Source organism: Antedon bifida, chromosome 4 (genome assembly GCF_963402885.1).
Source record: "Antedon bifida chromosome 4, ecAntBifi1.1, whole genome shotgun sequence".
Lineage (NCBI taxonomy): Eukaryota > Metazoa > Echinodermata > Crinoidea > Comatulida > Antedonidae > Antedon > Antedon bifida.
This window is the reverse complement of record NC_136229.1, coordinates 10,463,543-10,488,713: the sequence shown is the minus strand read 5'-3', so window position 1 is coordinate 10,488,713 and position 25,171 is coordinate 10,463,543. Positions and strand designations below refer to the sequence as shown.

The 25,171-nt window shown below is 33.2% G+C and overlaps 1 protein-coding gene across 2 annotated transcripts in view; it reads right to left on the bottom strand.

Annotated features, from left to right (window-relative positions):
- Positions 1-1,661: 1,661 nt before the first annotated feature.
- Positions 1,662-25,171, bottom strand: part of LOC144840060 (integrin alpha-9-like) — a 38,867-nt gene continuing 15,357 nt past the window's right edge. For both annotated transcript variants that reach the window (XM_078695720.1, XM_078695719.1), the window contains 20 exons: positions 22,941-23,042; positions 19,279-19,421; positions 17,819-17,956; positions 15,097-15,205; positions 13,869-13,963; positions 13,183-13,319; positions 12,744-12,901; positions 12,366-12,523; positions 12,006-12,146; positions 11,308-11,387; positions 10,719-10,863; positions 7,960-8,058; positions 7,518-7,687; positions 6,970-7,147; positions 6,461-6,568; positions 6,200-6,352; positions 5,019-5,132; positions 4,571-4,675; positions 4,077-4,202; positions 1,662-3,524 (listed from right to left, as the gene is read on the bottom strand). In XM_078695720.1, coding sequence (XP_078551846.1) covers positions 3,378-3,524; positions 4,077-4,202; positions 4,571-4,675; positions 5,019-5,132; positions 6,200-6,352; positions 6,461-6,568; positions 6,970-7,147; positions 7,518-7,687; positions 7,960-8,058; positions 10,719-10,863; positions 11,308-11,387; positions 12,006-12,146; positions 12,366-12,523; positions 12,744-12,901; positions 13,183-13,319; positions 13,869-13,963; positions 15,097-15,205; positions 17,819-17,956; positions 19,279-19,421; positions 22,941-23,042 — 2,606 coding nt within the window. In that variant the 3' untranslated portion in view covers positions 1,662-3,377. The remainder of the gene's footprint in view (positions 3,525-4,076; positions 4,203-4,570; positions 4,676-5,018; positions 5,133-6,199; positions 6,353-6,460; positions 6,569-6,969; positions 7,148-7,517; positions 7,688-7,959; positions 8,059-10,718; positions 10,864-11,307; positions 11,388-12,005; positions 12,147-12,365; positions 12,524-12,743; positions 12,902-13,182; positions 13,320-13,868; positions 13,964-15,096; positions 15,206-17,818; positions 17,957-19,278; positions 19,422-22,940; positions 23,043-25,171) is intronic.

The following is a 25,171-nucleotide window of genomic DNA, read 5'->3' as shown; positions in this document are numbered from 1 at the left end:
ACTTGGTTTCACTCCGTATATACCTAATTTTACTCAGTTTTTACTTGGTTTCACTCCGTATTTACTTAATTTTACACAGTTTGTACTTGGTTTTACTCAGTATTTACTTAATTTTACTCAGTTTTTCTTAGTTTCATTCTGTATTTACCTAATTTTACTCAGTTTTTACTTGGTTTCAATCAGTATTTACTTACTTTTACTCAGTTTGTACTTAGTTTCACTCAGTATTTACTTACTTTTACTCTGTTCTACTTGGTTTCACTCAGTATTTACTTAATTTTACTCAGTTTTTAATTGGTTTCACTCAGTATTTACTTGATTTTACTCAGTTTGTACTTAATTTTACTCAGTATTTACCTAATTTTACTCAGTTTTTACTTGGTTTTACTCAGTATTTACTTAAGTTTACTCAGTTTTTACTTAATTTTACTCAGTATTTACTTCATTTTACTCAGTTTTTACTTGGTTTCACTCCGTATTTACCTAATTTTACTCAGTTTTTACTTGGTTTCACTCAGTATTTACTTAATTTTACTCAGTTTTTACTTGGTTTCACTCAGTATTTACTTAATTTTACTCAGTTTTTACTTGGTTTTACTCAGTATTTACTTAATTTTACTCAGTTTTTACTTGGTTTCACTCAGTATTTACTTGGTTTCGCTCAATTTCTACTTAGTTTTACTCAGTTTTTACTTAATTTCATTTCACTAAGTTCAATGACTAAAAATAATAATAATTTGATGGTGAAGAAGACAATTATAAAGTGTGTGGTTTTTTTCAATTTATCTTTATTATGCAAGTTTACCGTTCTTAAGTTGGCCATGATCAATATTTATCTTTTATTGGTAGAAATTGACAAAAAGACACACCAATGCATAAAAAATCTTCTGCACACAGAGTTTTGAATGGAATGCTCAATAAATTATAATATATTGTCCTAATATTACTCAAACAGTTTATTTCATTTTACTCAGTTTTAATACATTATTTTATTTGTGAAACAGAAAGAATAAAGTTTAAAATGTAGTATTATTTTATTAGTTTTATTAAAATGTGCATCATCACTCTAAAGCAAGCTTGAAGCAATGTTATCATCTGCATGCAACGTAAAGCAGGCGCAGCCCTAAGAAATCTAATAGGCATTTTGTTTGGTTATTTTGGTTCCCACAAAGACGCAACACAACGACGTAAGCGCAAATCAAGCGAGTTAACCATGACAGTAATTGTAATTGCGCTTACGCACTTGCGTTGGGTCCTAGTCGTATCCAAGCTTATGGAATTATAGTTTCCCACTTGCGGCGCGCTTTGCTGGAAACAAATGTTGCAAGCGACAGGATGATCTATCGTGTTGAGATTGGTTAAATCGTTGCCGCGCTGACGCGTCCTATGTTGCCTCCAAGTGGGAACCAATCTTTACATTGTACAGAGTAGTGAAATGTTTACAGTCGCCACTCAATAAGTACAGTCGTGCGAATAGTGCAGCACCACGATCTGGTACACCACCCGAAATAAAAAGCTCATAAACATCGTGTTGAAGACCGTCTCCGTGACTATGCATATGATAGAAGTGTTCAGCGGTAAAATAGCAATATTAAATGTTATAATGATGAATTCAAGTAAAAGCTGCATCCGGGCATCTAACCAAGAACAAAGCATACATATAAACGTATTTGAATGTACGTAGTTTATTATAACTGAACCGACAATGATAACTTATAACCGACTCTGCCATCATTCGAGTACATTTCCAGTATTTTAGCTAATTAATTACCACCAACCACTGCCGTATTATAGCTTTTCAGACATCAATCCCACTATTCACAAATTAAAGTATTTCACAAAAATATCAGAATTTATTTGTTCATTTTCTGAGAGCAGTGTAGAAGTATAGTTATTCTCATACTGCCTTATATAATATATAATACATATTCATCTTATACTACAGACTACAAATATATAAAACATGAAATATTGTACTTATTTACAAGCTTTAAGAAAATAAATTGTATACATGCCTTATAATCAAAACTTTACATAATACACTATTTACACTGTGGGCCAGCACGTTTTGTTAGATAATTGGAACTTAGTGGAAAGTACTGATAAGCATAAGCCTGCGACTGTTTTTCCATTATTAAATCAAGACATTCTATGAATTTCCAAAAAAAAACAAGGAATTCGCATCGCTATCTTTGTAGCTAGCATTTTGATAAAAAAAATTATAAACTGTTTGATTGTCTAGTGTCAATACAAGCATTATTTCCACCATTTTAGTGATGTTGACACAAAATAATCTGAATTTTACTTTAGAAACTACCCCACATTTATTATATTTATGTCTATAAAAAATCACTTAAAACATTTACAGGTAGGCCTACATCAATATACATTTCATTTCTTTAAATGTTTTATTTATAAGAGTCTATTAAAAGAAATCAAAATAAATGGTGCAATTACAGTATTTAGAATTATGAAAGAAAATGGTTCTTTATACATTTTAAAAAGTAACCAGCAATGAAAGTGAATGTGTTAGAAATATTTTAATATTACAACAGGACAGACATGAAAGACAACTTGTCACTATTATGACAGCAGATCAGATACGAAAGAGATGGCAACATATCAGAAACATGAAAGGGAAATTTTCACTATTCTGACAACATATCAGAAACATGAAAGACAAATTGTCACTATTTTGACAATATATCAGAAACATGAAGACAAATTGTCACTATTCTGACAACATATCAGAAACATGAAAGGAAAATTGTCACTATGTTGACAACATATCAGAAACATGAAAGGAAAATTGTCACTATGTTGACAACATATCAGAAACATGAAAGGAAAATTGTCACTATGTTGACAACATATCAGAAACATGAAAGACAAATTGTCACTATTCTGACAACATATCAGAAACATGAAAGACAAATTGTCACTATTCTGACAACACATCAGAAACATGAAAGACAAATTGTCACTATTCTGACAACACATCAGAAACAGGAAAGGAAAATTGTCACTATGTTGACAACATATCAGAAGACAAATTGTCACTACTTTGACAACAGATCAGAAGACAAATTGTCACTACTTTGACAACAGATCAGAAACATTAAAGGAAAATTGTCACTATACTGACAACAGAATCCAACCCCAACCTATATTTTGATAGCATACTATCAATATCATGAAAGATATTCATTGTTAATATTTATTTCGAAAACACATCAGAATCATGAATTAAAGTTTAATTGTTAATATTTATTTAGAGAAAATATCATAAAATTTAAAATTGTCTCTATTTTAACAATGTAGCAGAACCATTAAAGCTAACTTGTTACAACAAAAGTATGAAATGAAAATTATTTAATCTATTTTGAAAACATATCAGAATCATGAAAACTGTTAGACCAGATTTCTTCAATGGCCTGCCTTGAAGTAAGGCCTTCTCTCTCATATTTGTCATCTTCTATCAACTGATCTAATTCTTCCTTATGTTTCCTGTGAAAGAACCCAACCTGTGAAGAATACAGATTAAATACAATCATACATACAATCTATAAGTTTAAAAAGTACCTAAACTTAGAAAAGTAAATATAAATCATTTCTTTTCATGTACCTTTTTTTTACATTACACTAGTCTACCAATTCTATTATATGTAAACAAGTGTGTTTATATAATAATACAGTAATATTTTGTGTGAGGGAGTATTATCTCTATCGGCTATGTATTCAGGTATTATGATCCCGGTTTTATACTACCTTAAATTTACACTACAATATTTATTTATTATAGAGGGGGAGGGATGTTTGTAGGCTGTGCCTAGTTTGACCAAAAAAGTGCGATGTGCCCAAATTATGGTAGTGATTTGACATCATCATGTCCATATAGAGGCATAAAACATTTTTTTGTCACATAAAGTTTTATAGAGTAGACAGAGCTTTAGATTATTCTCTAATCTTTTATCTGAGTTCATGTGTGCCCAAATAATCATAGTGGTAGAGAACCATAATTATAGTCCATTCCGTATATGTAGAATTTAGGTGTGAGAATTTACTTTAAAACTTACCTTTCTCAGAATAAAAACAATTAAAATAAGACTAATCAAGCCAACTAGAACACTACTGATTATAATCCAGAATGGAAGTTTGGTATCACCAGTCACAGCTTCTTCAGTGTACACAGTAGTGCTAACCTGCAATGAAAAATAATCCATGATCGGTTGGGAATAAGATTTGGGAAGCACAGACCTCAGTCTTCAGATAAATGTTGGAGTTTCCTGTCTCACTCTAAGATTCAATTATTCAATATTGTTTTGGATATACGAAAAACAAAAGCAAAAATTAACTTTTGGTTAAACAAAAAATTAAAAAATACATTGGTGGCACATTTTTCACAATGCACATAGCCATATACGATGCTTGGAAAGGCCTGGCATATTACACGGTTCTCATCTGTGTAAATTGGCCTTTAGGGTACATAAGAATAGTGACTAAGTTAATGAATATGATACAAAACTTAATTAATGATGTCAAATGTCTTCAAGTATAGTTGTAGACTTACTGTTGCTATATTTGGCTTATGGTTCAGTGGTTCAATATGCTGATTGAGGGCATCATCTACAAAGATCTCTGCTGTTGTCAAAATCTCTGCTAAGCCCAGATTCAACTACAATTAAAATGTTTTTATTAGGTTAGTGTAAGTAAAATCAAATTATCTAATCAGATATATAAAATGAAACAGTCAGGTTGTTGTTTGTCTGTTTTTTTTGCTTTCAATATATAGATTTCAAGTCATAAATTTCACAATAAATAAGAAAATGGCAAGGAAGCAAAGGGTATGACACATCAAATAAAAAGTTTGCTACTTGGTTGTATTCTGTCTTTATTCATTTTTAGTTGCCACAAAGTCATGTCACCAGATAAAATTAATTATGTAATTAAAAGAAGCATTACTTAGTTTGTGTCAGCCTGCATAACATAACATTTTTTTATTGAAATAAACATCTTACTGAAATAAAGGAATGTTCCCAAATACGGGCATAAATCCGTACAATGAGGTAGGCATCAATTGGCATAACATCTACATTACATACAAGGGTAACACACTCCGCTGTTTTACAATTCTGAAATTAAAAACATACCAATCATAATAGAACCACTTTTGTAAAAGCGCAGGTATTAATTAAGAAATATGGATAGAACCATTTTTGTTTGTAATAATCATAAATTTTTCTTTTAATTTTAAATGGAACATAAAACTTTACTAAACCAGAGATTGAATAGGCTGGAGGACACCTTCGCATTATAGCAGTTTGGCCAAGTTAGTTAAATCCTCATTTGAATTTGTTGCGTAACCATTAGAGCATGTGTATCATTCTGCAACTCCTCATAAAGACACAATCCTAACTTCTGCAACTCCCCATCCATCATAACTTCCACACCCCTTCAAACACAAATCATCCTAACTTCTGCAACTCCCATACCATCATAACTTCCACACCCCTTCAAACACAAATCATCCTAACTTCTGCAACTCCCCATACCATAACTTCCACACCCCTTCAAACACAAATCATCCTAACTTCTGCAACTCCCATACCATCATAACTTCCACACCCCTTCAAACACAAATCATCCTAACTTCTGCAACTCCCCATACCATCATAACTTCCACACCCCTTCAAACACAAATCATCCGAACTTCTGCAACTCCCCCCCCATAACATCATAACTTCCACACCCCTTCAAACACAAATCATCCTAACTTCTGCAACTCCCCAAACCATCATAACTTCCACACCCCTTCAAACACAAATCATCCTAACTTCTGCAACTCCCCATACCATCATAACTTCCACACCCCTTCAAACATAAATCATCCTAACTTCTGCAACTCCCCATACCATCATAACTTCCACATCCCTTCAAACACAAATTATCCTAACTTCTGCAACTCCCCATACCATCATAATTTCCAAACCTTTTCAAACACAAACAATCCTAACTTCTGCAACTTAACAGACAGAAACCATCTGTTAAAACTCACCATTCTAAAACCATCCTAACACCTCCACAAAACACCATACAACTTTCAGACAGAAACTGTCTTAAAACTTTCCTAACTCCTCACACAGAAACCACCCTTCACCACTTTACGGTTCTGATATAAAAAAAACATTTGAATATTTACAAGTCTCTGTGATTTGATCTTGGTATTGAATGTTACGTCATTGGCACCGCTAACTTGTTGTAAACCTGTTGTAACATTGTTATACTGCTCTCTTATCAACACATGTTGAGCTTTAAAAATAGAATTATAATCGCACTCTCCAAGGCCTTCAACCTGTTGAACAAAAAATATTGTATTTGTATTGCAATATGCACAGTTCTATTTGCAGAGGTTAGAGGTATCATTTGGAGAAAACATAACAATTATTATTATCAAAATTACCTCAACTCGTTTGATGTATATCAACCAATCACCTTCCTTAGTTCGCCATGGTATCGTGATGTTCACTGTAGAAGGATAAGGTATTGTGCTTGGGCCCATGTTTCTAGCCTGAAAAAAAAACAAATGCAAAAAATAGAAATAGGGCACATGTTATACAATAAATGTTCTATTGCACTCCTAATTACATCATAGTACTGGAATTTTTGTTTGCATGTTCCTTTTTGTTACACAGTGAGTGTACAAACGTAGTGTACATTGTTGTACTCTGCATATAGAATTGGAGTGCTGCCTTTTTAATGCTGTAGACTCTAAAAGTAAGTGTGTAAGTAAGTTAAAGAAAATAATTGTTTTATATTCATGGAATGGAACAAATATTTTCATTCGAAATTAAATTATTTTTACCAAATTGCCCTTATAAACATTCATTATTTGAATATTATTAATGTTAAGCCACAACATTAGAAATGAAATAAAAAGTACAATAAAAGGGAAAATAATTTGATACTTACATGATAAACATGTGTAAAGCTAGGACCAATCACTTGTCCTTCATCTGAAAGTTCATTTATATACAGCCGATTAGTTGACCTCTCAGAAACATTTTGAACATGATCTAAGGATTGCTCCAATATGACATTCACATCAGTTTTTTTAAGCCCAAATTCTACCTGTTCAGGATGGGCAACACTAAATAGAAAATGAGAAAAAAAATAAAGCATGTTTTGTAGTATTACAAACACTGCATCAATAATGTGAGGCTGGATTGGACATGATTATCCAACAACCATTGAAGCACGGTTTACATTATATTTTTTAATCTGACAAAAGAGTATACAGTTTGTATAGATTTTTTTAATATGACAATGAACAGTACAGTACAACTAAAGTTGAGGTCAATAGTTACAAAGTCTAGCATCATATTATTATTAGAAGATAATAAACTGACAGGGAGGGAACCAAGTGAAACCAGGTACGCTTGACAGACTTCCGTTGTTGCAAAATACATAAAATTATCTATTTAATTATCTACATTTAATGTTAAAGGCTTTCATCTCACCCTTTAACAGTGACATCAGCTTCAACTCTTACTCGTATGTATTGTGATACAATGTTATTCTTCTTGGTAAAGTTTGTTTCATGACTGGATGAGTTGGCTTCCATAATAACATGGAATCCTTGTTGGTCTCCAGTCACTGCACTAACATCAAGTTTCAATCTAAAGACACTCTGCAATAGTAGTGAAATTATATTATTTCAGATGAACTGAAATCAAAGATCCACTAAAGTTCATCTATATAAGTAAACTACTGTATTTTATTGAATATTATTTTGATAATTTTTTTTTTTTGTTACCCCACTTGGTATAAACTAGGTTTGACAGTATAAATAAATAAATATATAATATAATAAACTACCAAACTAAGAAAACCAAATTAGGTACACTTCATTGGAAGTAACCAAGCCAAATTAATAGTTAATAAATTGTGCAAACAACTTACCTCTACCTTTGCTGGCATAGGGTTACCAATATCACATATTACAGTTGTTAGTGAAGAATTTAATTTAAGATTCGGTTCACACAGGGTTACAACAGATGACTGTAAAGCAAAAAAAATACAATAAGGTTGAGCTACAGTATGGTGTAATACACAAATGTGTTGTTGGTAGTCTATGAGCAAGATACCTACCTGTAGACTCTACTATAATGCCATTATTTCCAATATGGACACCCCTCGAAAGAACAAGGCCATATACATGGCTGCAGTCGCGTGCTCGAATTTGAGTTAGTGTTTACCGACCAGCCAACCAACCAACCAACCAACCGACCGACATAGTGAGCTGTAGAGTCGCGTTTGCACACAACTAAAAATGGAATAGTCCAGGCACCGTAGCGGGTCATACAAACTCATGGATGACATATTCCTTTGTGACCTTGAAAAAAACTAATTACGATAGAACAATAAAAAAGAACACCAACGCAAGCCTTTACTTGGACTTTATTGTGTTTAGCAGCATTCTTGAAGAAATTGCTTCTACCTAGAAAACTACAGTATCCTTATTGTAGCCATGTCTGCTCGTAAAGCCGCAGTCTGTTCCGTGTGTGGCAAGCCCCGTCCGTCCACGAAGCTAGTCCGCCATTTAGATTGCCCGCACTGCCGTAAATGCAGCAAATCTGCGACCAGCGAGGCATGCATACACTGGCATGCTGTGAAGTTCATTCCTGCCGAGGAGTGGGCCCCGGCCGTACAACCTAACCCGCCGCCTGTGTCTCATGTTCTAAGCCCGGATATGCTTAAATTAATATCACAGCAAGTGAGTAAGCCCCTAGAGGAGAGAGAGTGAATTAAAGCTGATCGACCAGGGCTCCTCTTTCCGTCCCCTTGATTAATAATCCAGATATCAAGGTGCGGGTCTGTGGGGATTTCACTGATATTTAGATGGGTCGGAGCCAGAATTTGACGTTGATGATACGCCACTCCCATCGGGGCTTCACCATCTCATCTCTAGGGCTTTACCGGGTATTTTTTCCCACTTGGGTATCCCGTATGAAACACCTCATGCTCTCCCAAACACCTGGTATCTACCCGGACTTGCTGAGACAAATTTATTGTCAGGCCAACAGACAGAAGGTCATAAAACCATCTGCCTGGTGCTTGGCCGAGAACCAATATAAATCCTTGATTCGGGAACCCTAGATACCCCGGACGGCCAAGAATTGGCTCTGGGATGACTAACACATAAATCCATCAGCAAACATCTTCCTATAAGACTCAGGCAATCCTGGAAACTACCCTGCGCACCCATGATAGGGCTGCCCGGGAAGGAATCCGCGCTGCTAATATCTGCGGGATCCTCCTCTCCTTCCTCTAAAGTTGCTATCAATTTATAATCCCTGTAAGGTTAAAAATGGCTGTCATTGGCTACGGTTTCTCCTGGACGGGGAACTATATCAGTTCAGAGCCCTTCCGTTTGGCCTGTCTACCGCCCCACGGGTCTTCACTCGGGTAGTCAAAGCACTAGGGGCAGTATTCCACCCGTAAGGTAAGGATCTTCATGTACTTAGATGATTGGCTAATTCTCGCAAATTCCAAAAAGGTCCCCGTAAACCATGTCGGTCTTGTATTGAAGATCACAGAGGCCGCAGGTTTCATTATTAATTATCAAATATCAGTTCTCACACCGTCTCAGTCCCCACTGTTTCTTAAGGCCCATCTAGATCTGATTTGGCCCCTGGCGTTCCCATCACAAGCTCGCATAGAGACCTGTCGGGCAGCGATAAAACTCATGATGTCCCGATTTGGCTGAAAATTCTGGGGTTGTGGGCGTATGCCTTTCCGCCTCTCTCCCTCATCCCTCTGGTCATATCTCACATTCACCGCCATCAATGCAAAATCTTTCTGGTAGCTACTTGGTGGCCTCGCCAAATTTAGTTTCCCACAATGCTGAGTCTAGTTTATTCTCAGCCCAGGACCATATTCGGTTTGTCTCACTTTCTGAGCAGGGTTCTTAGCAAAGACCCAAACCCTGAACCACTCTCCACCAACCATTTTCTTTTCTAAAATATCCTCGTACTCGTCTGTGCGAGAAGGCAGGCTTTGGTGCCCAGTGTGTGTGTGATACAAATGCATGTTATGATAGCCTATTGGGTCATTTCCGCTATCAAGTCAGCGTATGCATCTTCACACTTGCCACTCCCAGTGCATATGCACGAGGTGCGCGGCTCAGTGGCTTCGTGGGCGTTATTTCAGGGTGTGCCCATTTCGGATATTTTAGCGGCGACATAGTGGAGAGCTCAGACCGCTTTTTTATCGTGCTACCTTCAGGGCGTGTTGGTAGTCTATGAGTGAGATACCTACAGTACTTGTATAGCAATCCTCCCAATTCCCTCGCCATGATCAAGTGGATCTCGGAATATGAGGACGATGTCATGTGTGAGAGATGTTTGTACGGCCCGCATGGTGCTGGACTACTCCATTTTCAGTCCATATTGTGAATAATGGCATATGTAGAGTCTAAAAAGGTAAGGATCTCACAAAATAGACAGCATAATATGCAAACAAATTACTAAATGTGAATAAAACTGAAAAGAAAAAAAATAGGGTGTTTAATCTCACAAAGTTTCGAGTTTGTACAGCAGTGCAAAGTAGAAAAGAATTTGGGACCTTAGAACCCATAAAAATGTTAGGTTTTGCTTTGACCTAAAAATAATTGCTTGAAAAGAAGCCGTATGAACAAAGAACTGACACTGAACACTCACTCTGGCATTTTCTGATTTGATGAATACCACATTTTTAGGAAATGTAATATAGACTTTAGCTTGATGGGCCTCTTCTCCCATATTTTGCACATGTATCATAGCATAGATATGACGTTGAAGTCCTAGTGGCAGGTATCTTGATCCCCTGAAACAGACAATAAGAAACAAATATAAAATATAGAATTAAACTTGTCACGAAAGATAGGTCATTTTTGTAATGTATGTAATATGTATGTAATGTAACAGGAAATAGGCTAACCAAAGACAATGAATGACAATAAAAAAAATAAAACAACAAAGTAAAGTAACTAACCAATTATCTAATAAGTGTAGAAGAATGTTTAAATGTTGTTGGGATCTCAATTATTAGTGATAGTGGTTGAGAGTTAACGAAGGACATGTGACCTCAGTCCACTGGCAGTACTTATTATATAACATAGGACTACAGGGTTCAAATCCTGAGAATTTAAAAAGGTGGTTGTGTGTGCAACATATAACACACTATTAAAGTAAGATTCTTAAATGTTCTTTTTTATTTCTTCTTTTGCAGTTAGTTGGGCCAGGTACTTCGTTGTGTAATAAGCCTTACCCTGGAATTTGTACTTCACCACTCAGTCTCAAATCTGTCATGCACACCTGGTCATTCCCGCAATTATGAGCAAACCGCACCTGTTGATTTTGAGTTGAAAACAAATATCATCACCTAAACGTATGTACTTGTGGTATACAATTATATAGCACAGACTAAACAAATGGGTAAAATAAAACATGGGTAATAATATCTTAAGGAAGATGCGGACGCCTAAGTCTTGCCAATGTTGGACTGTTTTGTTATTATAAATTAATTGCTCAAAATATTGTGGAAAAGACAATTATTATTTTTCATAGAATTTTATTCTATTGTTCCTTAGGTCACCCTCCTTGTGGGTTGTTAGTGATGTTATTAAATGGGTGAGGACAGCAGATTTCTTCACTTTCCATTAAAACAGAGAAATATTAAATCAAATTTTACAGATTTAAGAAAATCATCCTTTATTCATTTTGAGCATAATGTTTTAAAGCTTGGTTCTAGTTGGATACAATGCAAGGACCACTTTCGGTAATTTGACCAATCATGCTGAGATGAGTCATACATCATGTTTCTTGTGATCGGCCAACTTGTGGTGTGCCATTGCATTGCATCGACATGGGAACCAAACTTTAGAATGATTTGCTGAGGATGTCCACAAACATCATAGCCTAGAACATTAATAACTAACAGAAATACTATCAGCAGTGAGTACGTACCTCTTCATAATCTCCTGCTGTACTACTCATGTCTAGCGTAGGACATGGTCCTCCTAAGCAGGTAAGCATCGGTGGCTCAGGAACTATTAGGTCATAGGTGAAATGGAATGGAATAGGACTGAGAAAATCTGTTACCTCCTTCTGAAAAGATAAACAACTTAGACTGCAAACTATCTGTTAAGCGAAAGTATCAAAAGTAAGAATACTTTTGAACTAAATACTTAGATATAGATTCCATGGATACTTGTCTGTATACAGGTACAGAGAAGCTGAAAGAAAGCTATCATGTGTTTTGTGTAAAAAGTGTCTCATAAAATAAAAGAATGTAACAATATTATTCATTGATCCAAGTATACTTACCTTTACTTGAAATTCATATTTATAGCAATGTTGCAGTCCCACCTCCAACCTCTCAATACTTGAGGCAGTTGTCTTCCCTCTCATGTAAAGGAAGACTACACGTGGTGCTCTATTTGTAAGTACTTTGTTCTTTTCTACAGAAAGTGTGTAGTTTATGCCTAAAAGAGAAATGTTATAACAAACCCTGCAGAACATACTGTACAGTACTACAAAGAAAAAGGTGGGTTTTCTAGCTGCCCATTAGCAATTGAAGTTAAAATAAAGACAGAAGCCGAAGAAAAAGAACGATAACCATAATAATGTATTCTTTAAGTAGAGAGACTGAAGATGGAAAGGTATTGCTAACTAAATAGCACATTCTAAAACAGCCATACTTACGGAGTGATTGAGGGACTGCAATGCCTGTGTATCTTATACACATGTTTGATGATAAACATAGAGCTGCTTTACCATCAATTATACAGTTAGTGTGATTTTTGTTGATAGGGTTTGGTGAAATCTTCAATGTGGTCTCCATTTTAACGATAGGCTTAGTTCTATAAAAGAAAAGAAATCATCTAAATATAGTATCATGTTTCAAATGAAATCCAAGCTATATTAAACTTAACTTTTTTATTGCCAAAAAAAGAAAAATATATATATTATATATAAATATATATTTTAAAAAAAAAAGAAACAATGCTCATTTTAAAAAGTGAAATCTGCGCTGTAATAATTGTTTTAATTTTTTGGGAAAGTTAAAGAACAATTATTTCCATACTGGAGATATATTAAGATATTATACACTTATAAACTCATTTCAGTACTGTCATACTACCTCAAAACAAAAACTCTATTTTGTAGGAATGCTCCAACTGCTATATCTGGGTAAATGTTACCATCTATGTCCACTTTCCCAGAAATAGAACTTCCAAATGATCTCACAAAAGGGTCAATATCTTTGCCTGCAATCCTCTGAAATATATAAAGGAAGAAATATGACATATATGCATGACATATGGCATATGAAGAAATTATGACAACAAAAGTGCGATTTGGTATAGAGTGTAATTATTATATGGAAGCCACATCATTGTGTTTGTGTCAAAGATGCTCATTGTCTTGTATTCCTGGTATACATTAGGATGCTCATAAATGCAAATATAAGTGCTATTGAAAAAGATTAAGGCATCATATCACATAGCTATATATATATATTATTTTATGTATTTAAGCACATGTGGCCTATAGTATTACTAATAGTAATTAATTTACATTCCTATCAGATGGCTGTTAATCCCTTGAAGTTGGCCTTGAACTCAATACGCCAATATTCAGATTCAATTTATTTTGCCAATTAAAATGGAAATAATATGAGTACATATACAAATATATATATTGTCTTAGGTAAAGTAAACAGTGCCCTGCCTTAACATCCCAGCCATTTGACTTGCTCAGTATATATATACAGTATATATATTTTTCATTTCAGAAATGTTATGTTAGTATATACAAAGTGTGTACCTGTGTATATCGAAGCCTAATACCAGAATATGACGTTGAGTAAATGTAAACTGCACCTGAGTTATCATCCTCATATGGTGCACCTATTGCAACATCTGAATAAAAAAAATGCAATTGAAATATATCAAAATATGTTTGAAGGAACAGGATGCACAGGACAGGAAGAACTGGGGAAATGATGCAGAAGCATGGAAAAAGTGACAGTTGGTAAACCATTGGATGGGGAGAAATGAGCATGAACAATCAGTTTGAAGGAACAGGATGCACAGGTCAAGTGGCAGTTGGTAAACCATTTGGATGGGGAGAAATGAACATGAACAATCAGTTTGAAAGAAACAGGATGCACAGGTCAAGTGGCAGTTGGTAAACCATTTGGATGGGGAGAAATGAACATAAACAATCAGTTTGAAAGAAACAGGATGCACAGGACAAGTGGCAGTTGGAAAACCTCTTGGAAATGATGATGATGATGAAATACATATTGTATTTTGTGCAGATGTTCATTTTGACAGCACATTTCTAACCTTTTAATGTGTTCAATTTAAAGTGAAAGTGAAAGTTTAACTAAAAAATTATCTTAAATTTTGATAACAAGTTATAATTATAAGGAAGACTCTCTCTCTCTCTAACCATCCCATATGTTGTTACCACCTTCCTATCTAATGTCCTTATAACATTATGACATCTTATTCATGAAATTCTGCAATAAGCCTATCATTAAAATTATAAACAACCATAATAATATTAAAATGAATGTATCCTTTTCTGCAGTTATAAATAGATTATCATAGGATATATTGATCAACTAAGGAAATACAAAATTAACAGTCAAATTTATAAGGAGTTTATGATAGATATTACAGATAATTTCAGTCAGATAATCTTATTACACTAAATTAAGGATATTGTATGTTCCTCAGTTAGATTATTCATTTCTTATTTAAATGTTATGGTTCATTCAGATTAAATAGGTTGTGGCACCATCTGCATAACTCATGATTCCCACATTGTCCCGCATTCATTGCAGGGCAGTGTGCAGGACTTATGTTATGAAACTCTTTAGGCCCACTAGGTCAGAATGAAACTCGGACCTTGGGGTGGGATTTTTTTCATCTTCAAAATTAAAAATTTTTTCATTTTTTCTTCATTCACTTTCATAGATTTAATTAATTTTAAAGTTCAATGAACTGTTGGCAATGTAAAGTTTCAACTGCACTTTTAAACATACCATCATATCTATCTTGATTGATATCACCAATATTTTCAATAACTGTACCAAATCGTGCATTCATAGCATTTGAACCACTCAGTTTTTCTTTCAATGGCCGCAAAATTCCCTGAAAAAGCAACAAAGAAAATGTGTATAAAAGAGTGACTATAACATTAGCAATGTACCTGTACACACTAAAGCCTGTTTTCATGATTCGATGTTGAGTTGTACATACATTATGTCTGAAGCAGAAAATGTGTGAGAATGTGTGATTGCGAGTTCGTCCATTTTTGTCATCTTGATTCTGTATTTCCCAACCCGGCGCCAAAAGAGCATGAATATAAACAACAGAAAGCTAAACTGTAGCTGAAACGTCATTCATTTTTAGTTAGATGTTCTTTAGCCCAACATGCATACATTTTTTTTTTCTCAAAAAATTCTATATTGCAAATTTCAAAATCAAAAATATTCAAATTAAAAAGAAATGATAAAAGCTGCATAGTATCCTAAAAAGTTGCTTTAATTAAGTTTGAAATTAGTTTTTTAATTTATTCTAATGAATCGAAAGTGGGTGAAAGTTTGACAAAAGGTGAAAGTTTGTTACAAAGAAAGATTCAACAGGGAACAGATAGCAATGAGGAGTGAAGGCGACAAGATAGAACATATCAAGAAAGTTGGTTACTTTTAAATAAGATTTTAAAATGTTAAAAGAAGGATCTTGAAGATAGTACATTGTTTAATGGGAAGCGAATGAAGGTCTATGATAACCACAGTGATATGATGATCACAAGTAGCTGAATTATGTATTTTTTGGAACCGGAGAAGAGATGAAGAGGGAAACCTAAAAAGAAGAGAATTACCGTAATCTGTGTAAGCAACAAATTCATTACACATGCTGAAGTTATTTAGCCAAACAACTTGGCTTGCATACAACAGATACATAACCTTGATTCATGTATATTATGTTTTCAGGATTCATAATATTCAAAATTTGCTACCTAAAATGGGGTTCCCTCCATTAGATTTTTAGAGAAAGTCTTTGGGGAAAAAATTGCGGCTATGACTTCAAAAAGTCTGAAAGATATCCTTGAGGCCAATAATTCCATCTATGTACTGTATGCCATTGATTGACTCAAACTAAAAGGTGTAAAATGCTTTCCAGACTTGTAATACTGTTTTATGGTAATCCCTTAATAGACAACCTGTCTACTAGTACTAATCTTATATAAAATGTAATCATCACCTATATTTAGTGTTAATAATTCCAGACTACAGGAAATATGTTATAAACTATAAAGAACATCCTATATTGTTTTTATTCCCATTGTTCTAAGGTGGTTTACTCATTGAGGTACTTTACCTTGATGTGTCAAAGATATTCTTAAATTGCATTTATACAGGATATTTTGATGTCTCAATTGTACCATGCTGGATGATGTCACTATTTGAATGAGATACCTTGCATTGTCTAGGAATTAAGGTTCATGTCTGTACTACTAGATACAGGAGTGTTATCTTAGAATGTTTATGGTAATTTTTACAATAATATGTTTCCTTGTTTGTACATGCACCAGCCAGATATTCAATCTGTAGTCATCCATACACAAGTAGCTGATTCACTCTCCTCCAGACAACAAGTGTAAACAACACAACAATGACTACCACAGATTAAAACAACAACATTAAAAAAAACAGAAATAATAAAAGGAAAACCTATAGACAACATCTACTTGATTTGGTCAATGTAGGATTGTCTCAAATTTTGATTTAAAGATTTTCTAATGTCTAGTACTATTTCCTTTTAGTATGTATCTAGAAAAAATATCTTTGTCGAATCCTCAATTTCTATCTATATCTATGATTTTATGTGAGAGATCACATGAGTATTGATGCCATCAAATTTGAATTTACCCAAGTGACTTAATAAACATTTGCATAAAAAGGCATAGCCTAAAAACCACTCTTTAAACCGTAAGTTTAAGTACATAGAAACCTTGATGTAGAATATGTACCTGGTTCCATTAATGAACATTTATACTCAATTACATAATATTTTAATAACATTCTGTTCCTGGCACTGGCAGTAAATCTACCCAATTGATGCTGTACATTAATTGATTTGTATACATTTTGCCTTGCCTTGGTAATCCCACACTTTTCAATCCCCATACAATAGTTTTCCATGTGGAAAAGTGCCAAATTACAGGTATTGTATGCTCAACTGTAAATCGTTAACATTTCAATGTTTACGTAGAAGATTGCCGATTATTGATGATTATTTAACGATAGCGTCGAATAACTTCGACGGGAAAACAGGCTTTGCAGCACATACATATTACAGTCATTTCCTTTTAAAAAGTCAATACACATTTTATGTTAGTGTAATAGCTTTCCAATACTTCCAATTGGCGACAGCACAATGTGGGCTGAGGTGCCAATTCTTTTTTTTATTTTGAAATTTTACTCTAATAGATTATCATTGTTCTGTATCTTACTGTAGTTTCCTCGCAAATATTAAAATGAATTATATGACAATTTTTTATTTAATGAACATATTAACAAGTCACATAGATTGTGTTTTCTGCCCTTGTCCTTAAACATGTTTTGAAATTTATGAATTTTCACAATTCAATGTCACCATAGATATATAATATCTCTAAATGCTGAACTTCTCATTCTTCTATTAAAAATTAAGGTTTATCAACCTCTATTAATCTAGGGTGAGTGAGTATCAACTTACCCTTCCTTGGTTCATGTATATGTACACTCTTCCTTCATCTACGATGTTTGAGTAGAGTGGAGCTCCTACCAACAGGTCTGTCAGACCATCTTTGTTCAGGTCAATTCCTTTCACTGCTGCTCCAAAATAGGTGTTCATCTGTACAAAACATAGCAAAAGAAACTATTTTTTCAAACAAGAGGTTATTACTTCTTTCACATAAGGCATATTGTGGTTTATCCAGGTATGTAGGCATGAAATAGACTATATTCCTTTAACAATCTAGAAATCTGTAAACACAAAGTAGTATTCAACATGAAAGGAAACTCGAACTGAATTATACTGATATTCGTATTAAAGAAATATATAATGAATGTTGTTTGAGTTTGAATTACTATAATATTGATATTAAATAGATCCACAATAAATGAAATCATATATGACACTACCACTCTCAGGCAAAAAGTAAATTTTAAAAATCGCAAAACTAAAAAGAAAACATTGGTGAGCCCTCTGAAACTTAACTCAAATACTATGACTAATTCACAATGTAAAAAATTGGTGTAATGCTATGTGTTTCATAACATAAACAACTTGAGACAATACTAATCTATCGCTTATGAGTCCACTAATCCTTTATGACGCAAACAGATATGATTCAAATGTGCATTCAAAATAGTTTACACAGTACTTTTTTGGTCCGAGATGTACACTAACAATACAACAGCTCTCACAGTATTTGTCTATTTTAAATGTGTGGGGGAATAATCTGTGTCTTGCAGTCATTTGGGCTTAATTGAACACAGGTGTGGATGACATACAATAACTTTCATTTCCTCAGGGGTCTCTTCGTGTCAAGCAGCAAACAAACAAAAGGGGCTGACATGGACCAGTACACCTCGATAACCCCCTACTCTTCTGAAAGATGCAATAGGTTGTTTAAGTTTAGGTCACAAAATGACCTTTGAGCTGAAATTTGAGAGCGGCATTCACCCCTATCTTTTTTGTCATGATATTTTACATGGTTGCCTACTATTAACAGAAAATTCCTCCCATGATGGAAAACATCACGTTGGCCTCCCTACTATCACAAAAGCCAGATGTGTATATACAGGCCCCCTTATTCAAAAACAATTTTTATACCACAAAATCTGTTGCAGAGGAGAGCCTTTAACCTATGCCAATTCTATGGATATCTATGACCATCATTAGACCACTCAAATCAAGGTGTGTTGACTCTTTGTTTGACTGTAATCATTTTAAAATGTAATCCCCACCATAGACTTGGTTCCTACTAGGACATAGTTAGGTAATTTGACCAATCATAAGCAATGGATTATCGAAACTGTTGCGTTGTCATTTCAACTCACTTGCGTTCAACTTTTTATTCACACTTTCTCACATAAATGCAATACTACAGAACATTAAATGACAATAATATAGGAAATATGTTTTTATAAACATGTATATTTGATACTAACCTTTTCTCCAAAAAATTCAGTATGTACACTAAATGTAGCCAAATCATAGATAAACACTTTCCCCTTCTGATATGCCCTGGGGGCACCGGTCACTCCATGAACAAGATCTGACCTTACAAAATATCCAGAGCTTACAGAATAACCTACATGAAAAAGTCAAACAAATTATCTGCAAACAATCAATGTAAATTAATTTCAGATTTTAGATAATGATCTGAAATTTGCCATATTACATTAACAATGATTTACAATGACATAGAAATGCCCTGCCCTTCTATATCCGAGTATTTAGCCATACATTTATGATTTATCAATTCATGAGAACTGATACACCCTAACACCTCAACATACATTTATTGCATAATGATCAAATTGTGTGTCAAATCAAAACTGGAAACAGTTTTGTCTATTTTCAACATGAAAATATATGTTGCAGTAAGACTTTAAAACCTGAATACTGTATTTATTTTTCAATATGAATATTTTTTTCTGAAATACAAGAGTTATTTTACTAAAAACTTTTTTTTTCAGAATTATAACAAACTTTAATCAATATGTTATATCATCATCCTTAATTCGAAGATAATTTAATCAGAGAATTTCTACAAAATGTTGAATCCTGATATCCAATGAAAAATAATTTATTAACCATTATTGTAAATGATTTATATTGATTTGTTTCAAGGTAATAGTTAGCATATAGGAAATGTAATTATTATTAACTTAATATCCTCCTGATATTCTTGCCAAATTACATAATATTTGGCAACATGCTATTTTTTAGGATTTAAAGAACAATATCCTTATATCCTTGCCAAATAAACTTTGTTTGTATAATTAATGCAAGGTTCATACAAATACAAATCATTATTAAGAATAGCATATTAAATATAACCTCAACTTCACAAATACCTCAAATTGACAATCTCTACACATTGTATATAAGCTATTGATACATCAATTCATCAAGAAGATCATTATTATGATGAGCACTGTGCCACAAGATACAACAACATCATAAGAAAAGTTGATCATGTTTATAGTAGTTCGATCATAAACAACTAAATCACATTTTTTTAATTTTATGATTTGTTAATTTTTAAATTGTAATTTTATACTTTCATCTTACTTATTTCAACATTTCTGTTAAGCCTAAAGGAATTTTATATTTATTTATGGATAGGTCAACATTTCACAGTCTACAGAATTATATATTATTTAAAATGTTCGGGTGGTTTGCGGCGGCTTTTGGCCTTAATGGAAGTCTCCCTGGTCCTTTTGTATATTTTTTGCTTTGTATTTTTTTTCTTTATGGGTCAAATAAACTGATTTGTGACTTGTGTGTGACTTGTGACTTGATTGAGTATTATTTTTTTTGAGTATTAATGGTTGATCATGATCAAATTAATCATAATGTGGTATCAGACGTTGATCATAATCAACTTTCACAGTTCATATTGATTTATAGTTTATCATGATCTATGCAATTCTGATTTGTATACTATAAGTATATTGTCATAATATACTGGTACTGGTACTGGTTCAAATAACCGTCTGATAGAGACATCTGGTAGCCATTGACTTAAAGTTGGCATTTGGATGTGTTACTTTTAAATGTACAGTACGAGAGTGACTACTACCAAATTGCACAGTCACAAAACAACTTATAAAATAGTTCATATATACAGTTAAAACATTGCTGGGAATTATAAATTTCTGTTGAAGCAGGCTCCAATGAAGTTGCATCTAGTAAGTTGACTTTGTTGTACAACTCTATCAAGTACTGATGGTATCTTCCGACCTCTTCGTTTATTTTGTGTTGTGTAAAAAGTAAGAATTTTTGTAGGATCTACATTTTCTTTTCTAATTACATGTCCAGTTGAATTGTTGCTTGTAGACATATTCTTCTAGCGGTTGACAGCCAGTAATTTTGTAGAGATCGTCATTATCAATTACGTAACGCCAGTCTATATAGTTTTCATCTGTTTCTTCATCTGAGGATATGTCTACATGGTTTGGTGGGCAGACTCTTTCACTAGCATTCTTCTAAAGCTTGGTTCCCACTAGAACGTAACGTAAGGACGTAAACGCAACGTAAGCGTTTTAGCCAATGACAAGCGAAGTTATAGACAGTTAGCAATCACAAGCGAATAAGCCATCGCTTGTGATTGGTCAATTCACTTGCGTTGCGTTACGTCCTTGCATTGCGTCGCTAGTGGGAACCACGCTTTAGGAAGGTTTTGTATGTTGTGCTAAGTTTGGACATTTCACTTCCTGTTGCCCTCCAAGCATGGCAACCATACTGTAGGTGAGTCTACTCCTAACTAGACCATTAAGAAACATCATTCTTGTTTGTAGGTGGATCGTTCTGTTGGTAAGCAATGCCCTATTCTCTGCAAATGCTCCTTTGGCTGAATTGATTCTGTATTTTACTTCTTGATCTCCAATATGAACATCATAATATATAATATAATGTTTTATGAATAAGTTGAATGGATCATCATGATCATGACCAACTTAATCACACTGATTTATGAGTATACAGTAGATGATCATGACCAACTTAATTACACTGATTATCATGATCAATTTAATCACAATGCTTTATGAGAAAGTTGATCATGATTTGAATAGTTTTTATATAAATATATCTAAACATCAACTTTAAATATTAACCTGATTTACTGTACACACACAAATCATACAAGATTTAAAGACAATTCTACTGAAAATAGGACAAATCTATGACGAAAGCAAATAAAGATAAGAATTAAGATCCAAAATCAAGGTGACAAGACACAGGAACATGGAATATCATGTCTTACTTTCAGATTCAGAGATCTGCTTTCTTTAATCTGTTTATAAAAAATTGAAGTTGAGGATTCCAATACAAATGAAATAAACTTTCACTTTAAAAAGCTAAACCTAGGCTAATTCGTAAATTGAGATAACTTTGACAAGACACTGTCACAAAATAAAAAGTGCAAAAATGTTTTAAGCCATAAACAACCTGTTTTGTATTTCATTCATTAATACTGTGTGTTAACATCATCTGGGGTTGTGAACTAATTATTAAATGATACTATCATTTATTAATTTAATTAATAATATTAGTCAACATAAGTGTCAAAGAAAACATTATCATTTGATAGGAACATTTCTAGGGCTTTAACTAAGTGTCAGCAAAACAGTATTAATATTGAAATGGAATTGTGACCTAATTTTCAGTAATAATTTAATTAACGATTAGTAGGTTCCTAAGTGTCAAAAACAGCATTATCACAGTGACATTATTTTCTCTTATACTGACATTGTTTATCTTAATACTGACATCATTAACTACAAAATTAATGAATCATTTTAATAATCTGTAGTATTTCACTTGTGTCTTAAACATTATGCGAAGCCACCGACCTAATATGTAATAACCTGTACATGACTGGACTTGCCTTGTCAACTATTACGCATTTGCTGTAAGTCTAACACATTTAGAATTATATTAGAATAAAACACTGTCACCATAAAATTCAAAAATAGTAGAAAGTCATAATATCACTCATGACATTTTCTCAGGCAAACCTCTAAACAAAACAACATATTTGAAATAGTTCAATAGATCAATTAAAAAAACAAATGGTCGATTATTTTAATTTGATACCTACCAATATAACTTTCATCTTCTTCCCTAGAGGGGTACCATGATGATACATCTGCAACATTGATTTCTGGTCCCATGCCAGTCTCAGTCACAGAAACAACACTTCCTGAAAAAAAAAACATTTTTTTTTTTAAGGTTTGGAATCTATGGTACATATACAAGTAATCTTTGGTATACAAACAAATTTATACCAATTACAAACATATAAAAAGGTTTTAGGTGTATAAAACAATTTATTATTTAAAAAAAAAAACAAACGACATAGAGAAAATGGAAACTATAAAATATCAAGAAAAAAACCTTCAGATTGTATAAAAAAAAAATATAAAAAGGTATAATATAAAAACCGTTTTAGCATAAAAATCTGAGAAAGTACTCTATTTAAATATAAATTTGTTTAAATTTCATTTTGAATTCAGCATTGTACATATGTATTGTGTTATGAATATTAAAAGAATATCTAGTCTAGCTTTTAATTTCTCTTCTGTCCACTTCTATTTACAGTTATATTAAAATTAAGGGAATGTGTAATATCTTTTTAATATATCAATATGATTGTAGACAGCTTCCTTTAAACTAACTTTTTATGGAACTCCAGGTTATAGTTAACTCAATGTTCCTCGTGTTCACCGATCATCTGGTGAACATTCATTTTCAAAGCTAGGCCCAGACCTCTGGAATAACCTTTCACGCACAATTCGTGACTCATCTTCAATTATAATTTTCAAAAAACTATTGAAAACCAATATTTTCCCGAAATAATTATGTTCACCAGATGATCGGTCATTGTAAAGCGCTTTGATCATTGTAAAGGCGCTATATAAATTGAAATGTAATGTAATATAGACAATGGTTTTGTCCAGCGATTTTCATAATGCAAACTATTTTCGTTTTGTTATACATTGTAAGGTCGGTTCATAAATCAAACTATAAAATTACTTGTAAATAGACTTAAAATGACTGAATTAAAAAACAGTAGAAATACTTGGGTATTAACTTTAAATGTATAGTTTACAGAGAAAAAATAGCCGTTGCTTTTTTGCAAAGTGAATCAGTGTTTAACGTCCATGTATTAGCTTACAGTCAAGTGGTTTGAGTCTTTCAAGTTAGTAAAAGTACTGAAGAACACACAGAGAGGCATGAGATGCAATTAGAATGCCTTCACATAACCATACAAAGATCACAAATAACTAACTCATTTCAAACAATGAAAAAAAGAAAGATTGCTCAGAATCCAAAGGAAATTTCACCTCCAAGGTGAAGAGATAAATCAATAGTTGTACTGGTAGTATAGTGCGGCAGAATAATTACAAAGCTATTGCCTACCTTTAATAAAATCGGTATAATAAAAATATAAAAAAACTATGTAAAATAAACGTAATAGCATGTTGGCATTAAACAAAAATGATCATCTGCATAACAATTTAAAATTGGTAATTTTTCAAATAATAGCATAAATTATTGTAACAGTCCAACTAACCAAATAATATTGAATAATAATAAATACATCCTTGGAAAAGCTTTATTTAGGCTCTGACTGTTTAATTCTATTTTTAAATGCAGTTTAACTTTTTATTTGTCATGTTTTAGATTTTTTGTGATCTGTCAATTAAATTATGTTGTATACAACTATATTGTAAGCTACAGTAAGCCACTATGATGATTGAAGAAGTCCTCCAGTAAATGTGTTTTTCAAACTAGTAACCAGCAGCAGAAGTGATGGTATATAGGTGTAAAAACTAGCTATGTTAATTAAACTTTTTGCCATTCTTATAAAAAAATGAACCCATGAGTAACAATCCTGGCTAAAGCTACTTTCACCTCGCACCAAGATGCGATCAGGCGCCCAGAGAAAAATATCGTGAGCGTTGAATTTGGTTATCAGTTGTCACTGCTGGCTGCAAAAAACATTGTTCCGAAATTCGGAGTCCGAATCAGGTGCGGATTTGAAGACCCCTTCCCTACGTTTTTTAGATCTAATTTAAGATCACAAACTATATTTAATGTAAAAATAATACTATATGGTCCTATTGCGATAACTTTTTTCGTCTTAAAACAGTTAAAAATGTGAAAAATAAGTCGATTCTAATAATTATAGCGACCCAAAATGCATTGCGCGCGGATTGATATTTTTGTTTTTCTTCTGTAATTCACCCACTTTTCGAATTTGATGTGAATGATATTTTCATCAGGGAACCGTACCAAATTCAGATGCGATGTGAAAGCAGCGTAACG